The sequence below is a fragment of the Acartia tonsa genome, chromosome 3, assembly GCF_053477335.1.
Source record: "Acartia tonsa isolate MP-2025a chromosome 3, ASM5347733v1, whole genome shotgun sequence".
NCBI classification, from domain to species: domain Eukaryota; kingdom Metazoa; phylum Arthropoda; class Copepoda; order Calanoida; family Acartiidae; genus Acartia; species Acartia tonsa.
The window spans coordinates 45652941-45679362 of record NC_137262.1 but is presented as its reverse complement, the minus strand read 5'-3'; the positions used below and the strand labels follow the sequence as shown (position 1 = coordinate 45679362).

General features: G+C 30.8%; 1 protein-coding gene across 2 annotated transcripts in view; it reads left to right on the top strand.

Moving 5' to 3' along the window:
* The window catches only part of LOC145314340 (uncharacterized), a 336127-nt gene that overhangs the window by 277834 nt on the left and 31871 nt on the right, over positions 1–26422 (top strand). The window contains exons 2-4 of one of the 2 annotated variants that reach the window (XM_080154216.1): positions 1488–1767; positions 15437–15870; positions 17929–19545. In XM_080154216.1, the coding sequence (XP_080010342.1) occupies positions 1488–1767; positions 15437–15870; positions 17929–19545 (2331 nt within the window). The remainder of the gene's footprint in view (positions 1–1487; positions 1768–15436; positions 15871–17928; positions 19546–26422) is intronic. The other variant, XM_080154215.1, reaches the window with a different exon arrangement.

Sequence of the window (26422 nt, the reverse complement as noted above, 5' to 3'; positions counted from 1 at the left end):
AAGTAAAAGTAATATTACACCTTGATTTTAAAAGGAAATATTATTTTATTTAAATTCAATTTTGATTAAGATTCAATTGAATTTTAAACCCACAAATATCTTTTTGGAATGAAATATATCCTTTCGTTGTTCTACCTACGAGCATATTAAGCCTTGTTTTTTTAAAGTTTTTTTTTGAGAAACTACATTTGAATATCAATTTAATTCCTATGTTTTCTTTATGAATAAATTTTCATTATTTTGGATTCTTAATATAGAATGTATGTAATTAAATAGGTGAAATTGAAAATAAACTTAAGTGACTTACTTTGAAAGGATTAATGTACAACTTAATTTTGACACCATCCGTTCCCCTTTCTCCTCTCATATATATCTAGTTTAAATACCATTTAAAATTAACGGTTACTTAAATTTTAATATACATAAATTTTGAGTTCATTTATGTAACTAGACATACATGTGCAATATACACATATACTATGTAGAATTATACAATATTTTAAAGGCATTGTTTAAATAGTGCACTTAACCATGCTTAAAAGGATAGGCAAAAATTTCAATTAATGAATTTTGATGTACATGATATTTATGTATACCCATCAACTGCACTACGAGTTGAGGTAGAAAGGACTGCCTATAAAGGAATTCGGTAACTAAATGGCTAACTTTTATATTTTACTCAATAATTATTCCTTTAATGTCTTAAATGACTAATCTAAACTTTATTTTTCTGTCAAACATTGAACTATCCCTTTATACGTGGCTTATTGTAAACTGTTGATTATATTATAATGGGCTGTATGTAAATTTTATCCTATATATCATCCTTTATATGTAAGCCTTAATTAAACAGGCTGTGCAATAAGCAATCATATAGACATGTATTCTTGAAAACTTTTTTAAAAACAAACAATAAGGTATTATACACTCATTTTTGGAAACAATTTTGTTCAATACGAATCAATAGCTCATTTAATTTTTTTCATATTGAAAATCTATGAAATTAGATTGAATTTATAAAGTAAATCATTTCACTAATGGACAGACGAACGTTCTCTAGTCTTTGATATCTTCTACTAATTGTTTAAAAGGATACAAGTCTTTGAAATAAGTTTGAAATAAGCTGGTAGGTTTAATATGTAATAACCATTGCATTAGAGTGGCTTAAAATTTCTAATTCTAGCATAAAATATGATTTAATATAAAAGGTAGATTAGTTCAATTAAATAACTGCCTAAAAAAATTATTTGAGCCACCCTAATTTAATATCAGTAATGCATTTGATAAAATGTCAAGGAGCGTTTAATCTGCTTATGTAGATTTAAATTAGAATGTCGTTTACAATTGTATGTTGGTGTTAGGGTAAAATATTTACTGCTAAACTTAGTTATCAAATAACCATGAAACCCATCAAACATAGAGGTACATGATGGAAACATCCAACACGCGTAAAACCCAAGTTGACATGTCAATGTGTGCTTCTCTAGTTTCCTACTTTTGGGGTATTCGGGACTACAACTTTGCCAACGGTAATAGTAATAAACAAAGCAAAGAGTCCCTGTACAGTTATATCAACAATGAATCTTATACAAGAGTTGCTGCCGCCAATCATTCGGCGGTTAGTAACTGCAGCAGCAGTGGCGGTGTTAATAGGAGCGGCGGGAAGTGTGTAGAGGCGACAACAAGGATGACGCACTTGCATAGCCCCGCCTACTACAGGCGCGGATCGCCAGCGTTTAGAAGAAAAGGACGGCTGAAGCGACAAGGGTAAACATATTTTTTGAACCAAAAAAATTCTATATCTATTTTCGAAAAATGGGAATAAGTATACCTACTTATCTTTTATGTATTCTTTTAGTAATTATGGCAAACAACAACCACAAATATTTAAAAAATCTCAGCTGAACAACGAAACCACAACAATTTTTTATGCAAAAATGTTTGTGAAAATAATACAGTTTTTATGCGTTCCATTTTTGTAGTCTTAAAATTCAAAATAAGCATAATTGCTGCATCCAAAATTTTATACTTAGTAATTTGTAGTTTCGATAATTTAAAAAGTTAAAGGATTTTGTTTTAAAATCCAAACAAAAGCCTGAATGAATTGTTTTTCAATAAAATGGCGACTCTGCTTTGTTATTGTTAGGTTTGATTATTGAATGAGTCTACATATTTTAAAACAATATAGTAATTTTGATTTAATAGGTTCTATTAATTAGCAATTTGAATATTTCATTGATTAGATTTTAACCACAACCTAATTATTAACAAGCATTACGCCCAATAGTAAATGGCTCGTTTGGGAAATTAGTTTCTACGACGATTGATTAAATTTAATTCTATATGTGTAATTATGGAGTAGCTACGCGTTCAAAAACACATTTTAAACAGATAATAAACCGTGTAACAACCCAAAAATGGTTTCCTATCCCAATATTTACCCCTTTTAAAGGCATCAATGCCGTATTTTGAAATGCACATGTATGGTTAGAAAGAAAGTAAGCCGAAAACCAAAATTGTTTCTTTTGACTCTGAGTGTATCTATGTGCTAAGGGGATAATTTCTTTTTAGAAGCGAAGCTATTCTATAATTACATAACCCCATGGATAAAATTGTTAATATATCCCTTATCAAAGAGAATCCAGTATACAACTTACTTGGACCTTTGGTCTGTTGGTAATGCTACACAGGCAGATATATTCAAGTTTTGGGATTTTCTAAAGTTATGTATTAGGTATATTATTATTGAAACTTAAACTTATAAATACTATACATATATTTTTTGTAAAAGGCGTCGGAACAAACTTTTTTTTACAACTGGCCCAATTTTGCCAAATAAAATTTGCAAGCTCTGGCGGAAGTGAATTTGCTTGGCAAAAAGAGAAATTGAATTTTCTTTATTTCATTGTTTTATGCTCTCTCAGTATTTGAATGAAAATGTTACAGTTAACAAGCATAACAACGTGTATGAAAAGCGAAGTTCAAATTCTGAGTTTCCATTCTTGTAATAACATGTCTATTCGTTTTTGGAATCGCCATGCAAAACCAACATATGAAGAATAGACCACTGAAATTCTAAAATTCAGTAATTTTTTCAAAGTAATTTTAAGTGAAGGCATTTATATAGAGATACCACGCACCTAAAACAAAAAAAGTTAGTAGTAAGACATTAGTAAGTAATATAAGTTTGTTTCTTTTAATAGCGTCTGGGGAAAAGGTCCAATGTCTTTTTAGATTTACTTGTCACAGCCATGGTAATGTTTTATTAAAAGCAAATAGAGAAGTAGAAAATAAAGTACATAGTTTTTTTATTAAAGCTTAAAGTGGTGTCAAGATTGATATACGTGATATCATGACAGGAGAAAAATTGTCGTCAATTTAGGTTGTTAACATGGACATCACTTATTGGTCAGTTCGATCATCCAATATGAAAAGATGGGATATCATTATCAATATATTCTGGTAAATCTTTGCCTATCCCGTTCTACAATTTGTTTTTAAGAGTACCAATCCCTTTTCCTTTAATTGCCATGTAAAGGTGAAATCTATTCTGAGAAAGCAATTAATGAAGGATTTCTTCTAAAGGTGTAGATTAGTTGTACCAAATAAACTTTGTGCAGAGAAGCTACTCTATAAGATAAGCCTAATCAATTTAAAGGGATAAGACAATGGCTGCTAAATTGATGTACATCACAAATGATAATACATAAAATTATAATTCTGTAGTTTACAATTAATGGTTGAAACGTTTGGATATTGAACTTAATGATCCAACCAATCGAAATTCACTCAAAGTCCCCAAAGTCGTTAAAGCAACGAATAAGAAAACGCTGCTATAAAACTTTGGGGACTAGTTTAAACAACAGCCCATTGTCCCCTCTCTCTCGACCTAATCTTCCTTGTTTTTTTTTAATGCATTTCGTGTCACCATGCATTGAATTTAATTTATACAGTGGCTAGACAGACAAACCAAAGCAAAGTAGGAGTTTATTAGGCCATTAAAAACATCCAATTAAATGTTTTTAAAACATTTTAAAAACAATTACATCTTAAAATCGCTTTTCCATTTTTGCCCCATTTAAATTCTATTTATTAATAACAAATATCAAATTGTTTTTGTATGTTTATTAAACTCTAATAAACTCGGTGTAATAATATTTATCGGAAAAAGAACCCTTCCTTCTGTTGTTTTTGTCTTTATTTGCTGACATAAGCAATATTTAAAGTTTTTATACAGAATTAAGTCTAAACCATGGATTATTTTGATATCAATATACACTCTAAAAAGTATTATATAATATTTTGAAAAATAAGGCAAACCTACTCTTTTCAGAGATAAGACAATGGACAAAATTAACCTTTCTAAAGATTAGATTATTCGTTAAAAATTTTGTATACAACAAGTTTTAACCAATTAAGGTTTAAGAAAATTCTTCTCAAGAATGAGTGAACGTGTTTATTAAACTTTGGTTACCTGTCCCATTCTGGTAAAAAATGTATAAAGGAAATAAGAGGAAGATTAATTTTATCGTACAATGTCTTATCCCTATTACATTTCCGCTACTACTCTTATTACATTATTACCGCTCCAATTAATTTGCAATATTAAATATTATTTACCACAAAATTTATTACTACCACAGATACAGAGTTAGAACAACGAATAATTAGATATTTACTCCTTTATTCTTGTAGCAAATGAATATTGGGTAAAAGAGGATTGTAGATTCGTATTTACCTCTATGATTATTATTAAAGTATCATCTTAAGATAAGATGGACATACAATCAACAAATAATTAATGAACATCTTTGCTGCAAATATTAATCAATTAGGTATCATGGATTCAATTAGATAAACCATAAAATCAAATTCCCATGAAATTTTGTGCGCTTATCGGTGCAAGATAAATAATTTATTTACTTTTCGTTTCCTGCATTTTTACATTTATTTCTTAAATATATTAGGCGATACTCAAAATTTATAAGATATTAATTATGTTTTTTTCATTAGGTAAGTTATCAAGATCATGTCACGAGCAGTACAATAAAGTGGAAGGCTATAACGCCTCTTATAATGTTTTTTCGTGTAGTAATATTAGAAGATTTTTTAGGAAATGGTACACATTAGTTAAAGGTCACTAAAATGAACTTTTTAATAAAGCTAATGATTTTTAAAAGTAATTATAATTAGTCACAATATCTATTAATAAGCCGTAGCAACTAATATTTTTTATAGGTCATCTTTAAATTACGCTATTTAGATCCAATTTCATAGTTTTTTTAACTTTAGGTGTTTAAAACTGCCATTTAGTAAAAGTTAAAATAATGTATACAAAGATTTTTTACATTCTACCTGTTTAAAAAAAAAAAAGATTGAATGATTTTTACATAGCATTAACAAAAAAATATTCCCCTTGCCCTTTTAGCTGATAACTTTTTTTCTGAACTTTCAGTGTATTATTAATCATGTTATGACATTTTCTATTTTTTCCCCTCGCATAACATTTTCATTTCCCAATCACTCTTATTTGTCTTAATCAATGCATAAAAGTTGCCTTGTTTCATGTCACATTGCTTAGCGCCTCACACGTACACACACACGCACAGCAGTAATAAAACTATATATTTCTTTAAATAACCTTATGTTTCATTTAGCTTCGATCGAAGTCATGAAGTTATTTAAACTCTTTCTCATACTTTTCTAAATTTACTTCTTAACTTATTGTTCATTGTCTTAATTGAACAAATCATTTTCAAAATAAAGTAGATTTTAGGAATAGATTTTGAAGAGAAAACTACCCCTTAAAATAAAGAAAGACTTGTATATTTTTCCATATGTATTTTCGATTTTTTCACATAGACAAAGCTTTTTCTCAATTTTATTTCAAAGCACTGTAATAACAAAGGTGTATTTGTTTATTTTTCTTGCAGAGCATCCCTTAAAAGAGTAAATAATATAAACTTAGGGGTCTTTGATTTTAATTTAAAGGATTTTTATTAAAACATAGTCACAGTATATTACATGTTATCTAAGGCTTTAATTGAATGATAATAGTTTGGTATTTTACAGTCATAGGAACCTTTCCTATAAGAAATGTGCATTAACTACCGCGCGCGTTTAAAAAAAACACCAAAATGTATATTATTACAACGTAAATTCCTCATTTTGCTTCACAGTGATATAAAGGAGTAAGACAATGGCCGATGAATTAATGTACATACCCAATTATGATACACAAAATTACTCCTTCAGTAGATTACAATTAGTGGTTGAAACGTTTAGACACTCAGCTTAATGAACTAACCTTACCAATCAAATCCCCAAAGTTGATAAGACAACGATTAAGAATGCGTTATTATAGAACTTTGGGAACTGGTTTAATAAACAGCCCGATGCCCTGCTCGAATCATCAAACTTATATATCTATGCAATTTTGTATTTTTTGCAAAAACGGAATTAAAGGCAAACTCCTAATGGTATCTATTTAGCATGAAAATGGCAGGACAATACTTTCATTGAATACACTTAGCATACATTTTATATATTTGTCCTTAAACATATACGATACGTATTAACCGGGGATATAGGGGTAGGACAATTGTCGATAAATTCTTTTCTCCTGGTTTTAGCAATAATTGAGAGAAAGAAAGTTGTGTAGATTAATTCGGGCACCGTTGTATGGTATTTTCTAGAGTAATGAAAGATTTTTTAAAAAAGTGAAAAATATTTTTTATTGCTATTTTACTTGATTTTTTGCAAAGAAACAGATAAAAATTTAATTTAAATTTAACTTACTAGCAAAAAAATACAATTTGTATTTTCTTTTGTCTATATTGAACAATATGATACCTAAGACCATATGCTGATCCCTGTATCCCTGCGCATGTGTGTGTATCTTGTACATAGTGAATACAATTGTTTATTTATTTACTTAGCATGTATGAGTGTGTGTGTGTGGGGGGTGAGTCCAGCTACGACAGGGTTTCATTTTATAAATAATAATAATATAACAGGACAGATAAAGAATTTAAGATGTTTTTACAGCGCTTTCCTATAATAATTTCAGTAGAAATTAAGAAGATTTATTTATCATTCTTTGGCCTCTCCTTGCAAATAAATTTTACCAAACTTAAATATATTTTTATAATTTTGTATTTCAGGAACCATTTCCCTAACTTTGAATCTTCTTGCAAATAAATTTTACCAAACTTAAATATATTTTTATTCTTTTGTATTTCAGGAACCTTTTCCCTAACTTTGAATCCTCTGTTTAAACTTTCATTTTTGCCAACCATATTCAGATTTGGGCCATCCTGCTACTTTTTCGATGGGTCCCAGTTATACAAGCTTACTAAGATTGACATACAAAACAGGGATCGAAAGGGATAAGACAATGATCAACGAATTGATTTCCACCCCTACTAAGGAATGATGATAGATAAGGGTCACTGCTTGTAAAGTATCCAAAGTTTTATGCCAACGAATGAAAAAGTGTGAATATAATAATTAACTTTCCTTTGTCACCTCCCTCCTTGCATACACAATTATATAATCGATAGATGTTATTTCTCACTTCTTTAACTTTCTTTAATTCAAGTTATTTTATTATCTACTTGCGTCTGCGCCCCTAGCATCGAGGGGTCTTTTTTTTAATTGGTAGGTAAAGGTAAAAAAATAGCCTAGCACCATCCCAAAACTTAGTTTCAAATTTAATAGCCTTAATTAGAGAACCCAGTCGGTTCAGTGGTTAGCGCGATCATAACTGACAAAAATAGTCTATCCTGTTTTGTTAGGGTCCTTTAAAACTATGGGGTGGCCCCTTTTGTGATGGGAGGGTGAGATTTCCAAAAGCAAACATTACAAGGGTGGTTTATTCTATAACTATAGAGCTAAGTTAGATTGTTTACTTTAAGCTTTTCAGTAAAATAATACGAAAAGCCACATTTGAAGATAAATTTGTCTCCTAAGATACTTTTAACGGCCAGACCGATTAATTCCTTTAAGGAAAACAGGAGGGTTTTAGTTACTTTAATACTTTAAAGGTCAGAATTTGAATTAAACAGAAAAGTAAATTTCTAAATCATATTATGATACCTCTAATTATTGTCAATTACTATTATCTTTTATGTACATCTTATTTATGAAAATCATTACAATGAACTGGCACTTTTTTGTTGACTCAGAGATAGAAAAAAAACATTTTATTCTTCTTTTCTTTTCATTTACATATATTTTATTGTCTAAAACGACCAAGCTGTAATGCTTGATTTACATCTGAAAGAGGATTATGTTTAGTACCTAGAATGGCTTTATATTATTTTCTGGTATGTCCCCAATGTTTTGAAGCCAACAAATGAGATAATGTATTTAAAAAGTAAGAAACCACTGCAAATTACAGTTAAGTGTCTCCTCCTTACCTGGTTAAATGAAAGGATGATATATTTCCCCACCCTCCAATGACAGAATTTTGTAAATTTTATAAAGGAAGATGTAATAATCTTGAATTGACCCATCCCTGCACGTTTTCTCAAGGACAAGTCATATTACATACGACCTTCTATTTCTTTAATAAAGCCAACATTATTACTTTTTTATTATCCATTGTTTGAAAAAGAAATTTATTACAGTTTACTTTAATTAATTGGATTAAGGCTAAAACTCTGATTAATGTTAATTTTTGCCATTAATTTTTGTTGCCTGTGGCCTGTATGTTGCTTGGTCCGATGGTAAGCAATGCAGTTGTTGCGTGAATACTATTTAATGTACCTTTCATTTATTGTCTGTGTGTTTTAATGTATGCGATACAGATTTCACTAGCTTCACCACTAAGGGACGTCTAAGCATTTTATTTTGAGAGGTTTCTAAGGTTCGAGAGGAGCAATTATTACAATTTTAAATGGAGAAGCATTATGTTTTTTAAAGCTTAAGGGGTGTAAACACTTCTTTACCCCCACCCTTGGAGGTCCATATGTATTTACTCATTTTGACATAATTATAATGTTTGAAAAATCCATAAAAATAGCAAAAATTATCATGATCATATTTAAAATTAAGGATTTTTAGAGCAAAAATACTTTTTTTACGTGTTTCATCTAATTACGTTTCCGGGGAGTTATTTAAAATGTACGTACAACGCAAAAAGTAGAAAAAAATTCGAGGGACTTTTTTTTGTAGGGGAAAATCAATATTTTTATTGCTAAGCAAAGAAACGAGAGAAGGGGGATATTATTATGATATCTAGGGGGAGGTTTCTCTTTGTTTTGTCGATATATAATTTTATTATATGTACATTATATAATCATTATTACACTAATGTAATAAAAATCCTGTAAAATATAATATAATTTTTCTATCCATATATATTCTATGATATAAAGTAGTAAGTTAGATTTTGTCTGTAATGAAAGATCTAGCAAACCACTGAACCGATACAGTTCTCCTTCACAGTGTAGCTTCTCATAGGTCATAGGAAGGTTTATAACTATTTTAAGGGAGATTACAACCACCACCCCCCCCCCGCGCTATTTTTTTACTTTCTGAAACTAAAACTATGGGTCGAATTCAAGTCATCGTCTAGGGCCTCGATGTCTCTTATTGATTATTTCTTCAAAGTAATTTTATAACGCTAAGGGTATCTATTAAAGTAAACCCTAAAAATTCCATTTGTACGGATAAATTAATCAAATGGGTTCCCATCATGGAGTACTTATTTATAGAATGGAAACAATTTAGTTTTTTAAAAATATCATATATTTTCAATTAGGCTTTAAGGTGATAGCCGAAAGACAGATTTAGGCCTTTAATTCTCCGATAGGAATTGGGTTAAGCCGAAAGAGCCCTGTATGACAGGTTTAGGCCTTTAATTCTTAGATAGGAATTTGGTTAAAAATCTATATATATGACCTACTCTATGGAAACCTATAAAATTTTATCACGTATCTACTTAAAACTTAAATCATTAATTTTGTCCCTGACATACATTGCCGAAAATTTTGAAAAATTATTTAATACTTAATCTAAAAGCTTTAAATATAAACCGTTTTATGTTATTATTTCTTAAATGTTATCTCTTTTTCCGTCTCAATAATCAATTTTTAGAGACATTTTATTATTAAATAGATCATTAAACTGTACATAATCGGTTTTAAAATGAGCCATTAAATAAACCTTAAAAATTGATGAGTTTTTTTATAATTAGTTAATCTTTTTTTGTCAAAATATAAAATTTTTAATCTTAATACGATATTTATATACTTATTATTATTTTAGAATCCAGCATACCTATTAAAAAAGGTATCCATATTTTGTTATGGTTCAAGCTATTTAAAAAGTTGAAGAAAAAAATATTTTTAGCCAGAAAAAAAATCTTTCAAGCCCTAGGCATTGTGTTATCGAATCATGGTATAAAATAGGGGTATTTTATGTGTTATTAGGGCAATCAAAATAAAAACTTGGTCACGTTACATGGATGCATCATGTAATAGGGAAGCTTCCTTTAAAAGGACACTACATATTTTAGTTTTATTGTATTTTCCCCATAAAGGCGTTAATTTACATGAAAACTAAAAATCCTAATATTTCTACAAAAAGTTGTACCTATGTAAGTTCTCTTTCTAACTAGAAATAAAAAAAAACATTCTAAATTTCAAGTAATTTGAATTTGTTTTTATAAATTTTAGTTTATTTTGAAACATTTTTTATTATGATTTTATTCAAATTCTTTGATTCTTCGAAAGTTCAAAATAATTCTCATGACATTTGTTAGTTGTTACTGCGCTACTTGTATTCATTTTAGTGCAACTATTTCTAAAACTTTTTTAAAATTCTGTCATAAATTCCATGTTCTAAAATTCCCCCTAAAATACAATATTACCTAAGTTAAATTATGATAAAAGTTGTTGTATTTGATTTTCAAACTGTCTCCAAATATAACTAGTTAATTTTTTACAATATATTATAATATCGCTTGTTATTAACAATTTATGTGCTATTTTATAAACTGTATATATTAATAATTCAAGACTATGTGATTTAATTATGTATAGTTTGTTCTTAAAGGAATAAATTATTAAATAAGAAACAGCTTGTTTGTCAACATTTAGCTTTATCAATCATTAACTTGGAACTACTTTAATTGCAACTTTAATTTTAACTTCAGGGGAAGGGAGGATTCCAAATTGCCTTCAACTTTTCTACCAATAAATTTATTCTTTTTATTTGAGAAATTAATATTAAAGTTCATACCTACCAATTTTACCTCCTCTCGTTTTACTTTTTTTCTTTATTCTGTATTAAAATCATTGTCTGCCCTGTTAGACTGTTCTTTTTGGCTAGCATTGTCAATAAATCCTGTAGAATACATGACTAAATAACTGTTTCTATGTATAGTAGGTCAATATATTAGTAGAATTATATGGCAGTGTATACTATTATAAAAATTAGCAAGGATCCTTTTTGCTTGTTCTCACGGGTTATATTTTAGGGATAGCTTTGTATAAGTCTTGGTATGGTTTTCTGCCATTATATTGTCCTTCCTCTCCTTTTTCTTAAGTGTGAAGCAACTACTCCTTTTGAAAAAATTTCTTTATGGTGGTATGGAAGAAACATCCGACGAATATAAAACCAAACAGGAAATAAAAAGCTATTAGGATTTAGAAAGCACAATCAAATTACAGAAAAAGAAGAATAATTTCCTTTTTTAATGTGCATTAAACAGGGATTACTATAGTTCAATATTTAGGTAGTTAATTTTACTTTTATGGAAACGTGTATTTTCTTAAACTGCGCGATCTTGGGTCTTGTATTGTTTCTGATAATTTGCTCAAAATGTTAAGAATTTAGAAAAATTTACACAAAATAAATCAATTAGTTCACTAACCAAATAAAAATGAAAACAGAAATGCATTTAATTTTTTTATTTTAAAAAATACAATGAATAATTGATTCTAAAAACATGAAAAACAAAGGAAATGGCAAAAATACGCGAAAAACGAAAGCAAATATTTTTATTGTTGAAATTTAAATACTTTAGTTGGAAAAAATTGGGCAAATTTGTTGGCTAATTAATAATAAAATACTTGTTTGCTGTGCTTAGGAAAATGCCAATTACAATTAAAAATTTAGAGCATAACAAAATTCCATTCAGTACAAAGATGTAATTTTCAGATAAATATTATTGCAATTTTAAGAATTTTTTGAGGCATAATTGTTTTGATTTTTAGTAGCGCAGCTACACTAAAACTTAGTTATTTCCGTGTAAGAAAGTTGATAATAGGTTATTTATCGAATTGTATTATAGACAACTTTCCGCGGATATTGAATAAGAAAATAAGATTAAAACCAGTTTTGTAAGTGACCGAATGGAGGGGCTACCAAAACTGGTATTAATCTTTTGATTTTTATTTTAATATTCGTAGAAAATTGTCTGCAATAAGATGCCATACACGATTTTTCAGTATGACTGAGAACCGGTTCTAATCCAGCGGATATTAATAGGTTTCGAGGCCATGTTTGCTGAGAATTCCCTATTTCCAACCTTACTTATGAACCTAATTGTCCTTGTATAAATTTGTTTAAATGTTAGGACTTTTGAAGCAATGAAAAAATGTAGAAAACAATTTCAATGAACAAAAATGCAATTGAAATTGTCAACAATTTGAAAGGTTCATGGTTAAATTAAGATTGTCTGTCATATGTCTTCAAGATTGATACAAAAATGGTTTACTTTTTTGTAATTTTTGTCGATAATTCATTCATACTACTTTAATGGTTTATGTCGACCTGGTGAAATGGCTATTTTACTTACTGATAGCTAACCAGAAGTCTGATATTTACGCTGTTAACAAATTGTCTAATTTTAATATCAGTAAATATTGGCTTTGTCTACCATATATAATTCAAGTAAAGTTCAATAAACCATTGAGACCAAATTAGAACATTAGAAATAATAGTTTTTTTATTAAAATTTTATTTTATTTTAAAATAAACTCAAGACTAAAAATCATCAACAAATTGATGAAGTTATCAAATTCAACACTTTTTACAAAAGGACTAGTAAAAAAATGAACTTATACAAAGTGTTTTATGCATTTTATCTTATAAGAAAAAGTGAGTCTGTGTTTAGCTCTATTAATTTAACAAGCTTGGTCAATCAAACAATTAAACTATGAATCCCATATTGTTTCAAGCTTTGTGTGTGTGTGACAGTGTGTGTGTGTAATTATGTGTGTGAAGGCTATTTATAATTTCTCAACACCCCTCCCCTCCCCCCTGATTACCCCTAATCAACAACAACCTGTTGGTTGGTCTTTGTGTTGCACGCAGCGCAGCTACTATACACCAAACTTTGTCCAGTGGTCATTTTTAAACTTTTAATCTACTAAAATTGAAAAAAAAAAAGTTTTTAGTCGACAATTATTGGTTATTTAAACTGCAAGTTTTAACCAACCAATAAAAGTTTTGTGGCAACGAGAAAACTTTGGGTGCCATTACATTTTACAATTGTTTCTCTGTAAAAATTAATGTTAAGAAAGCTGCGCGACCGAAAATAAAACATCCTTGTCTGTCCATGTATAAAAATTGCCAAGAAGGTAGAAACATAGTTTTTAACATACGTGTCGTTGTTAGTTAACGATTCGTAGTTCCTAAACCATAAATATTTTTAGCCGGGAGAAATTTATAGAGTTTACTTTGTAGACTACTAGCTGCTACGCCCCTTGAGGCCTAGAAACATTTTGGAAGGGTCATTTCATGATTTCTCTTGAGAGGTTGGTGGTAAACTCCCCCAAAAAGAGTTTGAATCTTTCCAGAAGAAATGAGAACCATATCGGTTCATCGTTTAGAACGATCCTTTGGCACCTGTTAATTTTATGTAAGGATTCATCCATTTTTTACCATTATAATTGTTTTTCGAATCCATTTCCCTTACAAAGCATGAACCAGCTATGTCAATGTGATATCATCATAACGATTTGAACATGAGCAATTTAAATTTTATTCATGTTCACGAACTATTTAACTTTTAGACATTTTTATAGACACATATTTAAACCGTTTTTTGAAGAGTAGCGACGCTACGAGTTTTTCTTCCAAATCCTATTAATTTTTTTCTTTTTTGTCTTTTTATTTTTTCTCTATTTCTATAAATGTTTTATCTATCAATTTTTCTATCTCTTTCTATCTTACATACGTACTGTACTTTCTTTCTCTCTCTATATATATATTATTATTGAATTCTCTATTTTTCTCAATATCCGTCTATATTTCTATCTCTATCTATCGTTTTTATTACTTCTATGTGTTTTACCTCGGATGTTTCATTTTAACTTAAACTTTTGTCTATCCTGTTATTCTATTTATGTATCCTAATACCTGTCCTTGGTTAGGTAAAGATGGCTTCCAGAAGCGTTGATAGGGGATTTCCCCGCAGGGGTGGATAATAAATGGTTAAGCTCTTTTTTATTACTTTTCCACCCCCTTACTTTTTATTAAGACGTTTTCGTATTTAAGCAAATTTTTAAATGTGGGAAGAGCAGATAAAGATTTTGTAAAAAATATATTTCAAAATCTTATTTACAAGAATATTGTACCATGTAAAATCAAAAATATAATTTAAACATAGATTTTTAGCTTGATTATGAAAACACTTATTTGGTTATTCTCTCTTACTATGATACATACACGTTAATCCTAATTTCACGATGTTTTATTACATGTTCCTTACATGGTTACTCTGGTATACAGGGATTATAAATAAGGGGTTTATTAGTTATTCATTTGTTAAAAGAAATGGGTTACAGATAGGTCACTGGAAAATTAATTTATAGTTTCTAATTTTAAGATTGGATCTATCTTTAAATCCCTGTTTACGAAAAACCTTTATAGTTTGCCAAATATTAAGACAGAACAGAAAAAAAACATACAGAATAAATTCTTGATGGAAAACATATTTATAACAAGATTTTTTAAATTTGAATCTTGGTCTTCCATGTTGTAATATTGTTTTGTTTCTTAATGACTAAAATGCCTAAAACCATTCCAATACTTGAAATAGTAAAAAAATTGGCAAAAAAAGTAAAAAAATTGTAGCCCCCCTAAAATGTTCAGAATAGGATATATCTTTATTATAAATGTTATAAATATAAAAAAAATATGCTTTTAAAAACAATAAAACTTTCTGTTATCCCAAAACAAAAAATGGACAAGGGTTGTTTTTATATATGATACCCTTTAGCTATTTAAAACTTGTATTCATGTGTTAAAAAGAATTTCTCTAGGCTAAAAACTTTCCCGTATTTCTTAATTTTTAAGTTATTACATCTATAATTATGTAAAAATAGGGGGTTTTAATTTCTTTGTATTTTTTTATTTATGAATATATAAAACTGAGAAAAAAGTTTGATTCAATTGTTAATTTTGATATTATCCTTTCCAGGTCTGTTTCGCCGCTAAACTTCTCATCTGCACCGCACCGCTTGTCCTCCAAGAGCAGCGGCCTATCAACCCCCGGCCAACCGCCACCGCCATCCTCAGTCCACGCAAGCGCCCGGTCCCGCGGAATTCCCGTCCGCAGCGGTAGCGCCGCAAACTCCAGTGTTTCTGCTGCATCATCAACAGTCGTTAGCCGTGCTGGTTCAACCGGCGATACCTCGCCGCGCAGCTGTTCCAGCAAGGAAAGCACGCCGTCGCCGTTCCACAGCCCGCGCAACAGTTTATATGTGTCGAGTAGCAGTAGCTGCGCGGTAAGTCCGACTGGCGGAATATTCACCGCCAACGGCGGCGGAGGAACGCCGCGGATTTCCAGTGTCTACGACGAGGATGAGGCGGAATTGAATGAAGAGGCTTATTTTGAAAGTAAATGCTCTTCAGGTATAAAAAAATTTTTCTCTTTTCTTTTTTTATATCTTTTCTAGACTTTTAACTACAGACTTTAGTTTTCTAAAAATGTAACACATTTAACTTTCTTTTTTTATTTTCTGTCCTTTTTATGTACCTCTCTTAAGTCTATTAACCTATTTATTTATCGTATCAGACAACAAAAAAAGCTTTAAATTCAAACCTTTTTTATGGTGTATATTACTAATCTCACACTTGTTTAACCCATTAAAAAACTGCAATCCTTTTCCTGTTACACTTTTGGACAAGCACAAGTATTCTCACAAAGGAATAGTTTTTCGTGTATCTAAAGGGATAAGACAATGAATGATAAATTGATATAAATCCCCAAAATTACGTCTATTTATAATTGATAGAAAGTTTGAAAACTGTTAGATTGTACAACCCAATAAAGATTTCATAAATGTCCCCAAAAATATTAATAAAAAATCAAGTTTATAAAACTTTAGGGACCAGTCCAATTTCCCTTACCCCTGCATAGTTTTAACTACTATTTTTTTTGTTAGAATCTATGTCTCTGTGATACACAAAGATATAACAGTTCCTTTTATTAGTGTTGTCAATAGTATATTTTTTTTCAAATGTAATGCTGTTTTTTTCAAGCTTATTTTACTTATGGGTTAGGTGGAAAAGGGTTTACATATATCTATGACTAAATTGTATGCATACTTATTTCTAACATTAAACATCCCTTTATAGATCTTACAATAGTAAGAAATCAATACTCAAACTTTTTTTTGCAGTTCTTCAAACCTTTTTAAAAATATCCTTGGAGTTGTTTGTAAGACTGTTTTATTTTGTAAATCGTGTTTCCTTCTTTGCCAAACTATTACAGAGTAAAATACAGTGTTTTTGCATTGACTTAAGTTTAATGATAAAATATATTTTCTAAAATCTTGTTTTGTCTTTTTCATCTTCTTTTCAATTTAAAAATTGTATTGATACACCTATTTCAACATTGTTGCTCTTAAATTCCAAATAAGTATATGCCTAAAACATTTTATTGTGTAAATATAGGTTTGGATATCTAACTATAATGTAATAACTCTTTTTTTTCAAAGCTTAGTATAAAAGCCAGAAATCCGCTGTAAGATTTGGCTATCGTGAAGAAATGAATAAACCCAGCATCCTGTGTCTTTTGTGAACTATTACCTACTTAGAACTGCAGTTTCATTACATAATAGTTACCATCCGGGAGGGGATTCTAAAATGATAGAATTCCTTTTTTTTCAAGAATAGTTTCCTTTGACCTAAACATTTGTCAAGAATCCCTTTTTAATGGATTATGGATCCTAAGTAAAACTTACAAGATACTTACATCTTTGACTGTACTATTTTACCAATAATTTTAAAGATAAGTTAATTTTTTACACTTTATTTTAAGAACCCCCCCCCCCCCCTTCTCTATACAAATATATTACGCAAATTTTACAAGATACCTAGATTTTTTTATTTCCTTTTTATTAATACTAATGCAGAATAGTTTGCTTTTATGCTTAATTTTATTTAAGAATCCCCCCCTTAATAGATTACGTATCCTAAATTATCGTGCACAAATTAGTAGTTGCAAGAAACAGTTAAATACCCTTTTTGTGGCTTACTGTATTTTAGACATTTTAATTTAGTATTTTGAGAGTTTTTTTAGATGATTGTTTAAAAAGATTGTTTTAAACAGCTCAAAGCTGTTAAAGCTCAAATATCTCTAAAAAGACAATATAAATTTATATTTTTCTGACTTATTGTTCAATAGCATGCTAAAATTGTCATCTATATGCAAGGAACTTTTATTTTTGACTGGCTAAAAGTTTGTCTTGATGTAACCTAACCCTTAATATAACACTAATAAAAAAAATACTGGTTATTTCGCCACTAGCCTTTAAGGGGTAAGGGGGTCAGAAAAATATTTTAAATTAAGATTTCCTAAAAAACACAACCAATTTGGACCAGCAATTTTTAATGTCTTTAGCTTCAGATAAGAACATTTCTACTTTATATTATAGGATATTAAAAAATATATTATTTATATTGTAGGTGAAGCTTCCCGGCCAGCATTACTATCCTCTAGTTCTATAGAGGAGGACCAAGAGGAGGCTTACTCAAGCCTAATCTCATCCAGCTCTGTCGAAGTCCTGAGTCCTGTTAATTCAAACTACGACTCTCTAGAGGACAGAGTCAATAACAAAGACTACAATAACACATATAATAAGAACACAAGTTATAAATCTAAAAACTCGCGGATTCCGCCGCCGCAAAACAGCCGCCAAAAGCGGGCGCAATCAGCCGTCGCGGCCGCGGGTTCTCGCATTGTAAGAAATCAATTTAATTATCTTAATAATAATAATAACACTAGTGATAATGTTCATAAACCAGTTACTAACACAACAACTAACTCCCCAAGAATAACAAGAAAAAATCCTCCTAATAGTGCTGAAATAGCGCCAAATACAAGAACAGCAGCCGAGCCAAGCACCCCTGCATCAAAAGATGACACTAAGGAAGAGACAGAGATGATGCAACCAGAGACAGTTGACCCACATGACAACCAACGGTTGGCAACAATCGATGCAAACTCCAGGTCCACAAACAACAAGCGAAAATACCTGAAAACAGAAGCAGAAAAAGTGCTAAAGGATCAGCTATCCAGGGGGAAAATTCCGCCCAAGGCAAAATTTCGGGCAGACGATGAGATTAGCATCGGAGAGCCGGCACCAACAAGCAGCGGAGCAACAAAATTGTCAGCAGGGGTCATTAGCGCACAGCAGGAGGCTGTTGCGAGCGCTCGGCCTCGCGCGCCCCCCACCACGGAGGCCACGGGTCTTGTTGCAGACACGGAAAATGAGGAAAATTCGCCGGTAGTTGAGCCAGAGGCTTTACAGGGCAAGGTCCAGCACTCAGACAGTCTTGATGTGTCTCCACTGTCCAGTTTACCTCCGCGGTTGAACAGGGGTCATTCAGTGAAAAGCGCCAGCTTAGACCACCATTACAGAACTGTAGCGCAGTCAGTAGAATCATCCCCGCGGCTACAACACCCGCACAAGCTTTTCAAAAGCTCCAGCACAAATTTCTTCCAGCGGTTGTCAAGCTTGCGGCTGTCTCTGACAGAACGGCGGTCAGCAAGTCAGGCGAAGATCACGCCTCATTTGACAAACAGTAACTCAGGATTTTTCCAGGGTATTTCTGGTAATTGTAAGTTATTACCAGCCCCCTATACTATCAAGCACAGTGTTAATCTTGTCATCCCGCCTTTGTTGCCGGTTACACGTCTAACCGGCGCTGTTCCTGCACGTCGTAGAAAACGGCCACGTCGAATCCCGCCGCCAGGCGCTGTCAGGTCGGCGAAGACTAGGCGGAGCTTTAGCTTCACCGACGCCCAGTTTATCGCTCAGGCGGCGTATGAAGGGGATGCGGATTTGATTCATGAATTGTATCCCGGCTTTCCTTACAGTGAACCTATCTACAACCTAACCAAGCCTAAAAAGTCAACGGCGGGCGGCGCAAACAATAACAACGGTGACAAAATGGTCAAGCCGACGTTTCTTGACCGGTCGCCGGTCAAGTATGAGCGCAGGACCAGTGAAAGTTCGGTGACCACCAGTGGTAATAAGAATCTGACGGTCATTACTGTTGGACGGTCTGGAAGCATTTCAGGTAAGCTACGCCTATATTTTTTTTGTTTTTGTTATTGGAATTTACTTAAAAATCAAAAGGATAGATAATTATAAGCATATGCTTACAATTAAAGCATGCAAAAATGTTGTTTAATAATTAAAAACTACTTATTTTATTTCTTAACACCGGCATATGATACACTATTTCTTAATTGCTTATTATTTCAATATTTAAAAAAAAAGTCATGAAATTCATTTTGACACCTAACATATGACACCTTATGTTTATGGATTTAAAAATAATAATTTTTATTCTTTTTTGTTTTTGAATGCAACATTTAAAATTACATTTATCATTAAAACAAGGACGACACTATTCACAAAATCGTTGATTCTTGTAAAATAATATTTGTCATCGTTATCGTATTATTATAACAGCACAAATTGTACCTTCTCCTTTGCTTACCACAAATTATTATTGCCCTAAATATCTATTAGTTCTGACCATAGACGTCAATGGTGGAGTTAAAAGGGTGTTTATCCCCCTAAAACTTTAAAAACCCTCGTTTTCCCCTCTTTTTGATTAGCCACTGACACCTTTGAAATCCCCTATTTTACTCCCCTCAAAATAAAAAGCTTGGACGTTCCTGGCTTTGACGTACAAACAGACAGATTTTAATAAAAGATGCTTCGCTGCTAAAAACTGCAAACAAAACATGAGAAAACTAACAGTAAATAATTACTAGTACAAAGTGTCCTTGTGATTTCTTTATCAGTAAAATGACTTTATTATGCTCTTAATTGTTATAAATTGTGCGATATATTTTGTGTATTTTTGCCGTTATACATTTATATGTCATATAATCGTCGTTGTAAGAGCGACAAAAGAAAAAATATCATAGTATTGAATACTAAAAAAGCATGGATAGGTTCATGGAAAATAATAATATTCACCTTTACATAAATTCAAATGGTCTGTGATAAGGTCTAATAGTCTTCCATAGACAATTTGACATACCCCTGCTAACAAAGCTTTAAAACCAGGGATTTTAGTTAAGGATAAAACAATGGACAATAAGTTTATGTTCAACACAAAATACATCAAATCACACAATTATTAAATTAAAATCATTTGCAGAAAATTGTCAGACATTGCAAGAGAAAATATTAAAACTTTGGGGACCTGCATAATCAACAGTATATTTTCCCCTCCCTTCCATCTATAAACAAATTATGCTTATGAAAATAAAGGGTGTTAATGGTACTAAGGGGGTTGGTTAATAAAGCAATTGATGGGTGTATATTATGAGGGGTTTATAGAGGGGGTGGGGGTCTATGGGTGGGGCTGTGTGTGACTCAGCCAATGGTGAAAATATATATGGCGCCGGGTCAAATTATACACCAATTATTTAATATGTTTGTAGGTTATGCCCAGTCATTGGAGACAAGTTTTCGGAATAATGAATAGTAAATTTTCCAAGTTTTAAAAAATAGTAAAGAAAAGGGAATAGACCCAAAAAAGGAGAGAACTTTATACTGCTACCAGAAGATTAAATGCACATTCTTTCTTAAAAAATTATGATTGAATCTTGATTGATTGGGTTATAAAAAGTAACAGTAACCAACCTTATGCTTCAATAACTTTATATCAGTAGTATTTTAATTACAATTGGAGGGTATATTAATTTATTGTCAGTTGTTCCATCCCTTTAGATCCCAGAATAAATTCTTTTAATCTGAATAGATCTAATGCAGCTGTTTGTAATGTATTGTTTATCAGAAAACTTGTCTATATGTTATGGGTGTAAAGGCTTATGAATTTATAGGGTTCTGTTTTCTTGGTCTGTGCGCGCCCTAATTGATTTTATTTATGGAGAGGGGGGGGGGGTGGAGTATGTTTGTATGTGCGTTTAGTAGGACATTTTTGGGGTTAGAAATTTTAGAAATTATCAAATTTAATATTAATAAGTTGTTGTTTATTGATGAATTTTTATCATAATTTTCTTCATTAAAATGAACACTTGAACCCTTTGTTGTATTGAATTAAATTTGTTTAAATCCAGACTTACTAAAAGATTAAACATGTAATTCAATAACTTGTATTTCCGTACGTCCATTGATGGGAATAAGTATGCCAAAAATTCTTTTTATTGAGTAGCTACGTTGCTAATAAAGGAATTAAAACGCCATAAAATGTGGCAAAATAAAGACATTAACTTAGCAGGCTTTTGTCACTAATGATAGCTAGTTGTAGTGGGAAATTGGCTTGTCCAAAAACAGGTGCAATCCGCTTTCATATCTTAGCCTTCAAGCCGTAGGTTCTTCAATCAAAGGGTCGATTGTTTCTTATTCTTACCCTTATTCAATGTCTGTCCTATTCTGCTAATTATTTGTTCTAATGCATGTCTTTTTTTATGTTTTAACATATTGTTTTTATATTGGTCTGTATTGAATTACAATATTTTTTCTCAAGTAGGTGTTAATATAAGTTGTAATAATAAACCTACATATTCAAAGCGAAGCTTTGTTATAATTGAGGTCTTTACGTCGCTAATCCTAGCGCAAATTTATTATGGTATTAAAGAATCGTTTGAGTGATGTAAATTGTTAACATTACAATGACAACTTGGAAATTACAAGTTGTGAGCTTCGCTTTTTTGGATGTTTTTATTCTCGTTGTTAGTTTTGCTATTTATAGCCATAAATATCATATTAAAACAAAATAATGTTACATTAAGTTTTATTTATTTAAACAAACTTTACTTCTAGTAGATTAGACACTTCGAGAAAAACTAATAGATGATTATTATTGAGAAAAATTAATAAAAAACTTTGGGTACTGGTATAATTTTCATTCCATTACCCCATCCCTCACTGCTAATGTACATAAATGAATATATACAAGTCTAGAGAACCTACTATTGAATAGCCACTTAAATAAAAGAGTTTTTAAACAGGGATAACAAGGGATAAGACAACAAAATTAATACTTCTGTAGATTAAAATCATTAGTTAGACATTTTGGGTATAGTCCCTTTCGTAACATCGCACCTTATGGGGCGATTCTTCGTATTTTTCACAGTAGCTTTTCTCCTATTTCTAGCCCCTGCTGGGGGCTCTAACCCTGTGGGGCAATCACCTAACCCAATATAAGCTAACCTAACCTAAAATAACCTATAAAAATCCATTTTAAAAATGCGACGAATCGCCCTTTATGGGGCGATGTTATGAAAGGGACTATTCCCGAAATTTTTAACACGTTATAGTTTTGGATCAACCAATTAAAAGTACCCAAAGTTTTTGACCTAATGAACTAGATATGATGGATATAAAACTTTGGGTACCAGAGGAATTACCATCCCCTCTCTCCCTGGCTTGTATGTAATTTTATTTTAAAAGGAAGAGGAAACACAGAGTACCAACTCTCTCATAACTTTCTCTGGCTGGCTAGGCCTACATAATATTTCTAAGCATCACAGAATCAAGGGGTTAGTCTCAATATGTTAATGTTCTTCTGTGAAATGAACCTAAATATGAATAAAATCTAGGTAGGTTGCTTTAAATTTGGGTCGTTTTATAACGTACTTCTTCCGTTCAAATTATTTTTTAAACATAAATCTAAAATTCGGTAAAATAATCTTTTAAAAAGTGCTTTTTATAGACGTTAGTATCCTTTTTTGACTTCTTTTTAGTTCATTTTTACGTATTCCTTTGTCCGTGAAGCATCTTATAGTCTTCTTTCTTTTTTCCCACCCATTCCAACTTAACTTAACCAAATACGTTAAGTGTGGCTCAAATTATGTAAGAAAATTCAAATTAATAAGCTAATTGTAGCAAAAATAAACATATAAAACGTTTGAGCAGATCATAAGAAGGATCTAACGTTTGTTTCTTAGTCTATTTAAACATAGCTTAAACATTTTACAAGCATTTTTCGGACCACACCCCGTCTATTCCCACCCATTTATCTTGTTCATTCAAAAACCCACATCTAGGCTTAATTTGCAAGCTCGATTGCAAAATTTCCCTTTCCCTAAAAATTTTGGCAAATTGGGCTTCAACTTATACACACAGAATTGTACATTTCTGTGGTTTTTTTTATTTTCTTTTTCCTCGTTATTCAAATTTTAGGATACTCATTTAAATCTAGAAAAAGATAGGTTTTTGAAATGTATTCGACTAATTTTTGATCATATCAAATATAATTACTTTGTACCTACCTAGCCATGTTCTTTTACAAATGTCTTATTAAAAATAAAATTTATCTTTTAAAAAAACAAGTAATACAACAATAACAATCCAACAACATTAGATGGATGTGAATTATTAAAAGTTTTAATTATGCTTTAAGAATGCAATTAAAACCAATCAATCAATGACAGACAGACAGACAGACAGTATTCAAAGAGTAACTATGCTTCTATTAAAATGCTACTAGCAGATTTTTTCTGTTTGTGATAGCAACAATTATAAGAAAACATTCATTTTTAAAATTGGTCTCCTACAAGGTTTTTCTATGTCAGCCCAACATGTATCATTTTCACTACAAAAGAGTTATACACCACTTATTTTATTAATAATAATACCTAGGCTATATGTGCATACATTACTACACTGCAAAGTGATAAAAAAGAGCAAAAATAATTTCTAGTCATTATTTTGATAACAGTCAAATTATGAACAATGATAGAACGCTTTGAATTAATAGTTAGATGAACAATAATAAAATATTTAAAATCTTTACTGGTTTTTTGGTTTTTGCGGTAAGATGGAAACACTACATACCTGTGAATCCTCATAATAAAATAACAGGATGTTTGTCTGTTTGTACCGAAGGATCTCGCTAACCGCTGAACTGATATGGTTCTAGAACCCCTAGAGGCCTCTGATAAAAAAAATATAAAAAAGGCATAAGAATGAAAAATGATTTCTCCTTCCGAAATATATGCAAGCTACTCAACATACAAATTAAAAGTGTTCTATTGGAAACTTAAAGTGTATGTAAATCAATATGCCATAGCCCTATCCTTGTATACTAAAAGCACTATGACAATTTTGAGTCTATTTACTAAATTGCACATTGCAACATTTTTGCTATAATTTGACAGGGTGTGTATGTGTGTGCCATTGTCTCCGTGTGTGTTTGTGTGCCATTGTCTGTGTATGTGTAGAGTACGTGACTGTAAATAAGGGCGTAATAATATTTTTGTGTTGGGGGGGGGGGGGGGGTGTTTAGTTAAAGAAAAAAACAGAACAGGAAAAATACTAAATTCATTGAAATATTTGATACAAATAATAAAGGGGGTTCATAGCTAACCCCTTTACAAAATATCCGTTCACGCCCGTGCCTGCCAAAAATATGTTTTATAATTAAGTTTTAGAGGGTTAACGGTAACATTTTAGTAATTAACACAAACATTCCACAACTTATTAACTTCTTGCAAAAAAATAAGCATATAAATCAGGAACCAAAATAAGTTTTTGGCTTTCAACTCCTAATCAGCAAAGGAATCCCTATAGACAAGACATTAAATGATAAATCTATATATACCCCCAACTATGATAAATAAAATCATACCTTCTATAAATTAAAATTATGGATGGAATGTTTGTTCTACCCAATGAACATAAGTCCCCAAAGTTTTTGAGTTAAAGAATTAGAGAACTTTGGGGTCTAGTATAATTTATAATCCAATTTCCCCTCCCTTCCTATAATCAACCATCCCCTTGAATCAAAATACCCACCCTCAAAAAAAACCAATCAGCCAACCAATATCTGTATTAAATTGGTACCTTTCACTTTAAAATGTGAATTATCTCAATCATCATAACAAATGGCTCTCAAATTTTGAGTAATGCGTTTGGATTCACAGAAAATTTGTTTGGCATTTGAAAAAAATCATAATATTGTTTTATGCTATTAACTCATAGCGTGCTAATATTGTTATCATTAAAGAAAAAGTTGTTATGAAAGTTCTAATTTAGAAGTTATTTTTGAGATACATATTAAAATTATCTTTTGCATGGAAAGGTTTCGTGAATTTTTGCATTAAGAGCAAATTATTATGATTTCTTTTTTAAAATTATTCCTTTTTTAGACGTTTTTTTAATAATTTCTATTACTAACTTTAAGTATGAATGAAGTAATAAAAACAATTAAAAGAAAATTGAATAGATTACTGTTTTTCCAAAGGGGTAATTTTGTTAAAATCTTTGTATATTACTATAGCCTGAAGTTATTTTGTATTCACATGATATAAATGGTGTTCATTAAATCCTGCAAAAGCCTTCAGAACAGCAAATTATTAAAATAGATACTTGCAAATAGTACAGCAATAAAACTTATTAAATGAATAGTAACGGATAAGCTATTATGCGTTTTATGCGAAAAAGATTCACTTTGCAGTATGGAAATATTTGTCGACGTGATTGAACGAACGTTGATACAAAATTTCGACATAACTTGCTTAGAAAAAAAAAACAATAAACGTGTGTGGTGTAATGCAGAGACATGGGACGAGTGTTCTTAATCGTAGAACAAGATAGACAACGAATTAGGCATTATTAAATGAAAAAAAGATAGGTATGGAACACTATTTGCCATTTTCCGAAAAAAAGACTGTTTCTGTAAATGTAATGTTTTTGCTTGATACAGTTTACATTAAACTATCATAAAAGTACGATAGGTAATACTCGCATCATATTATAGACATCTTTTCGCGGATATTAAAGTGTAAAATTATTAGATAAAAACCAGCTTTGTTAGCCCAGATGGGCCAAAAGCCCTGTCTTACAAAACTAGTATTAATTTTATGATTTAAATACTCGTGGAAAATTGTCTTTAATACAACGCTTCACATGATTTCTCAGTATGTCTGAGAAATCATTTTAATCCAGCGGAAATTAATTGGTTTCGA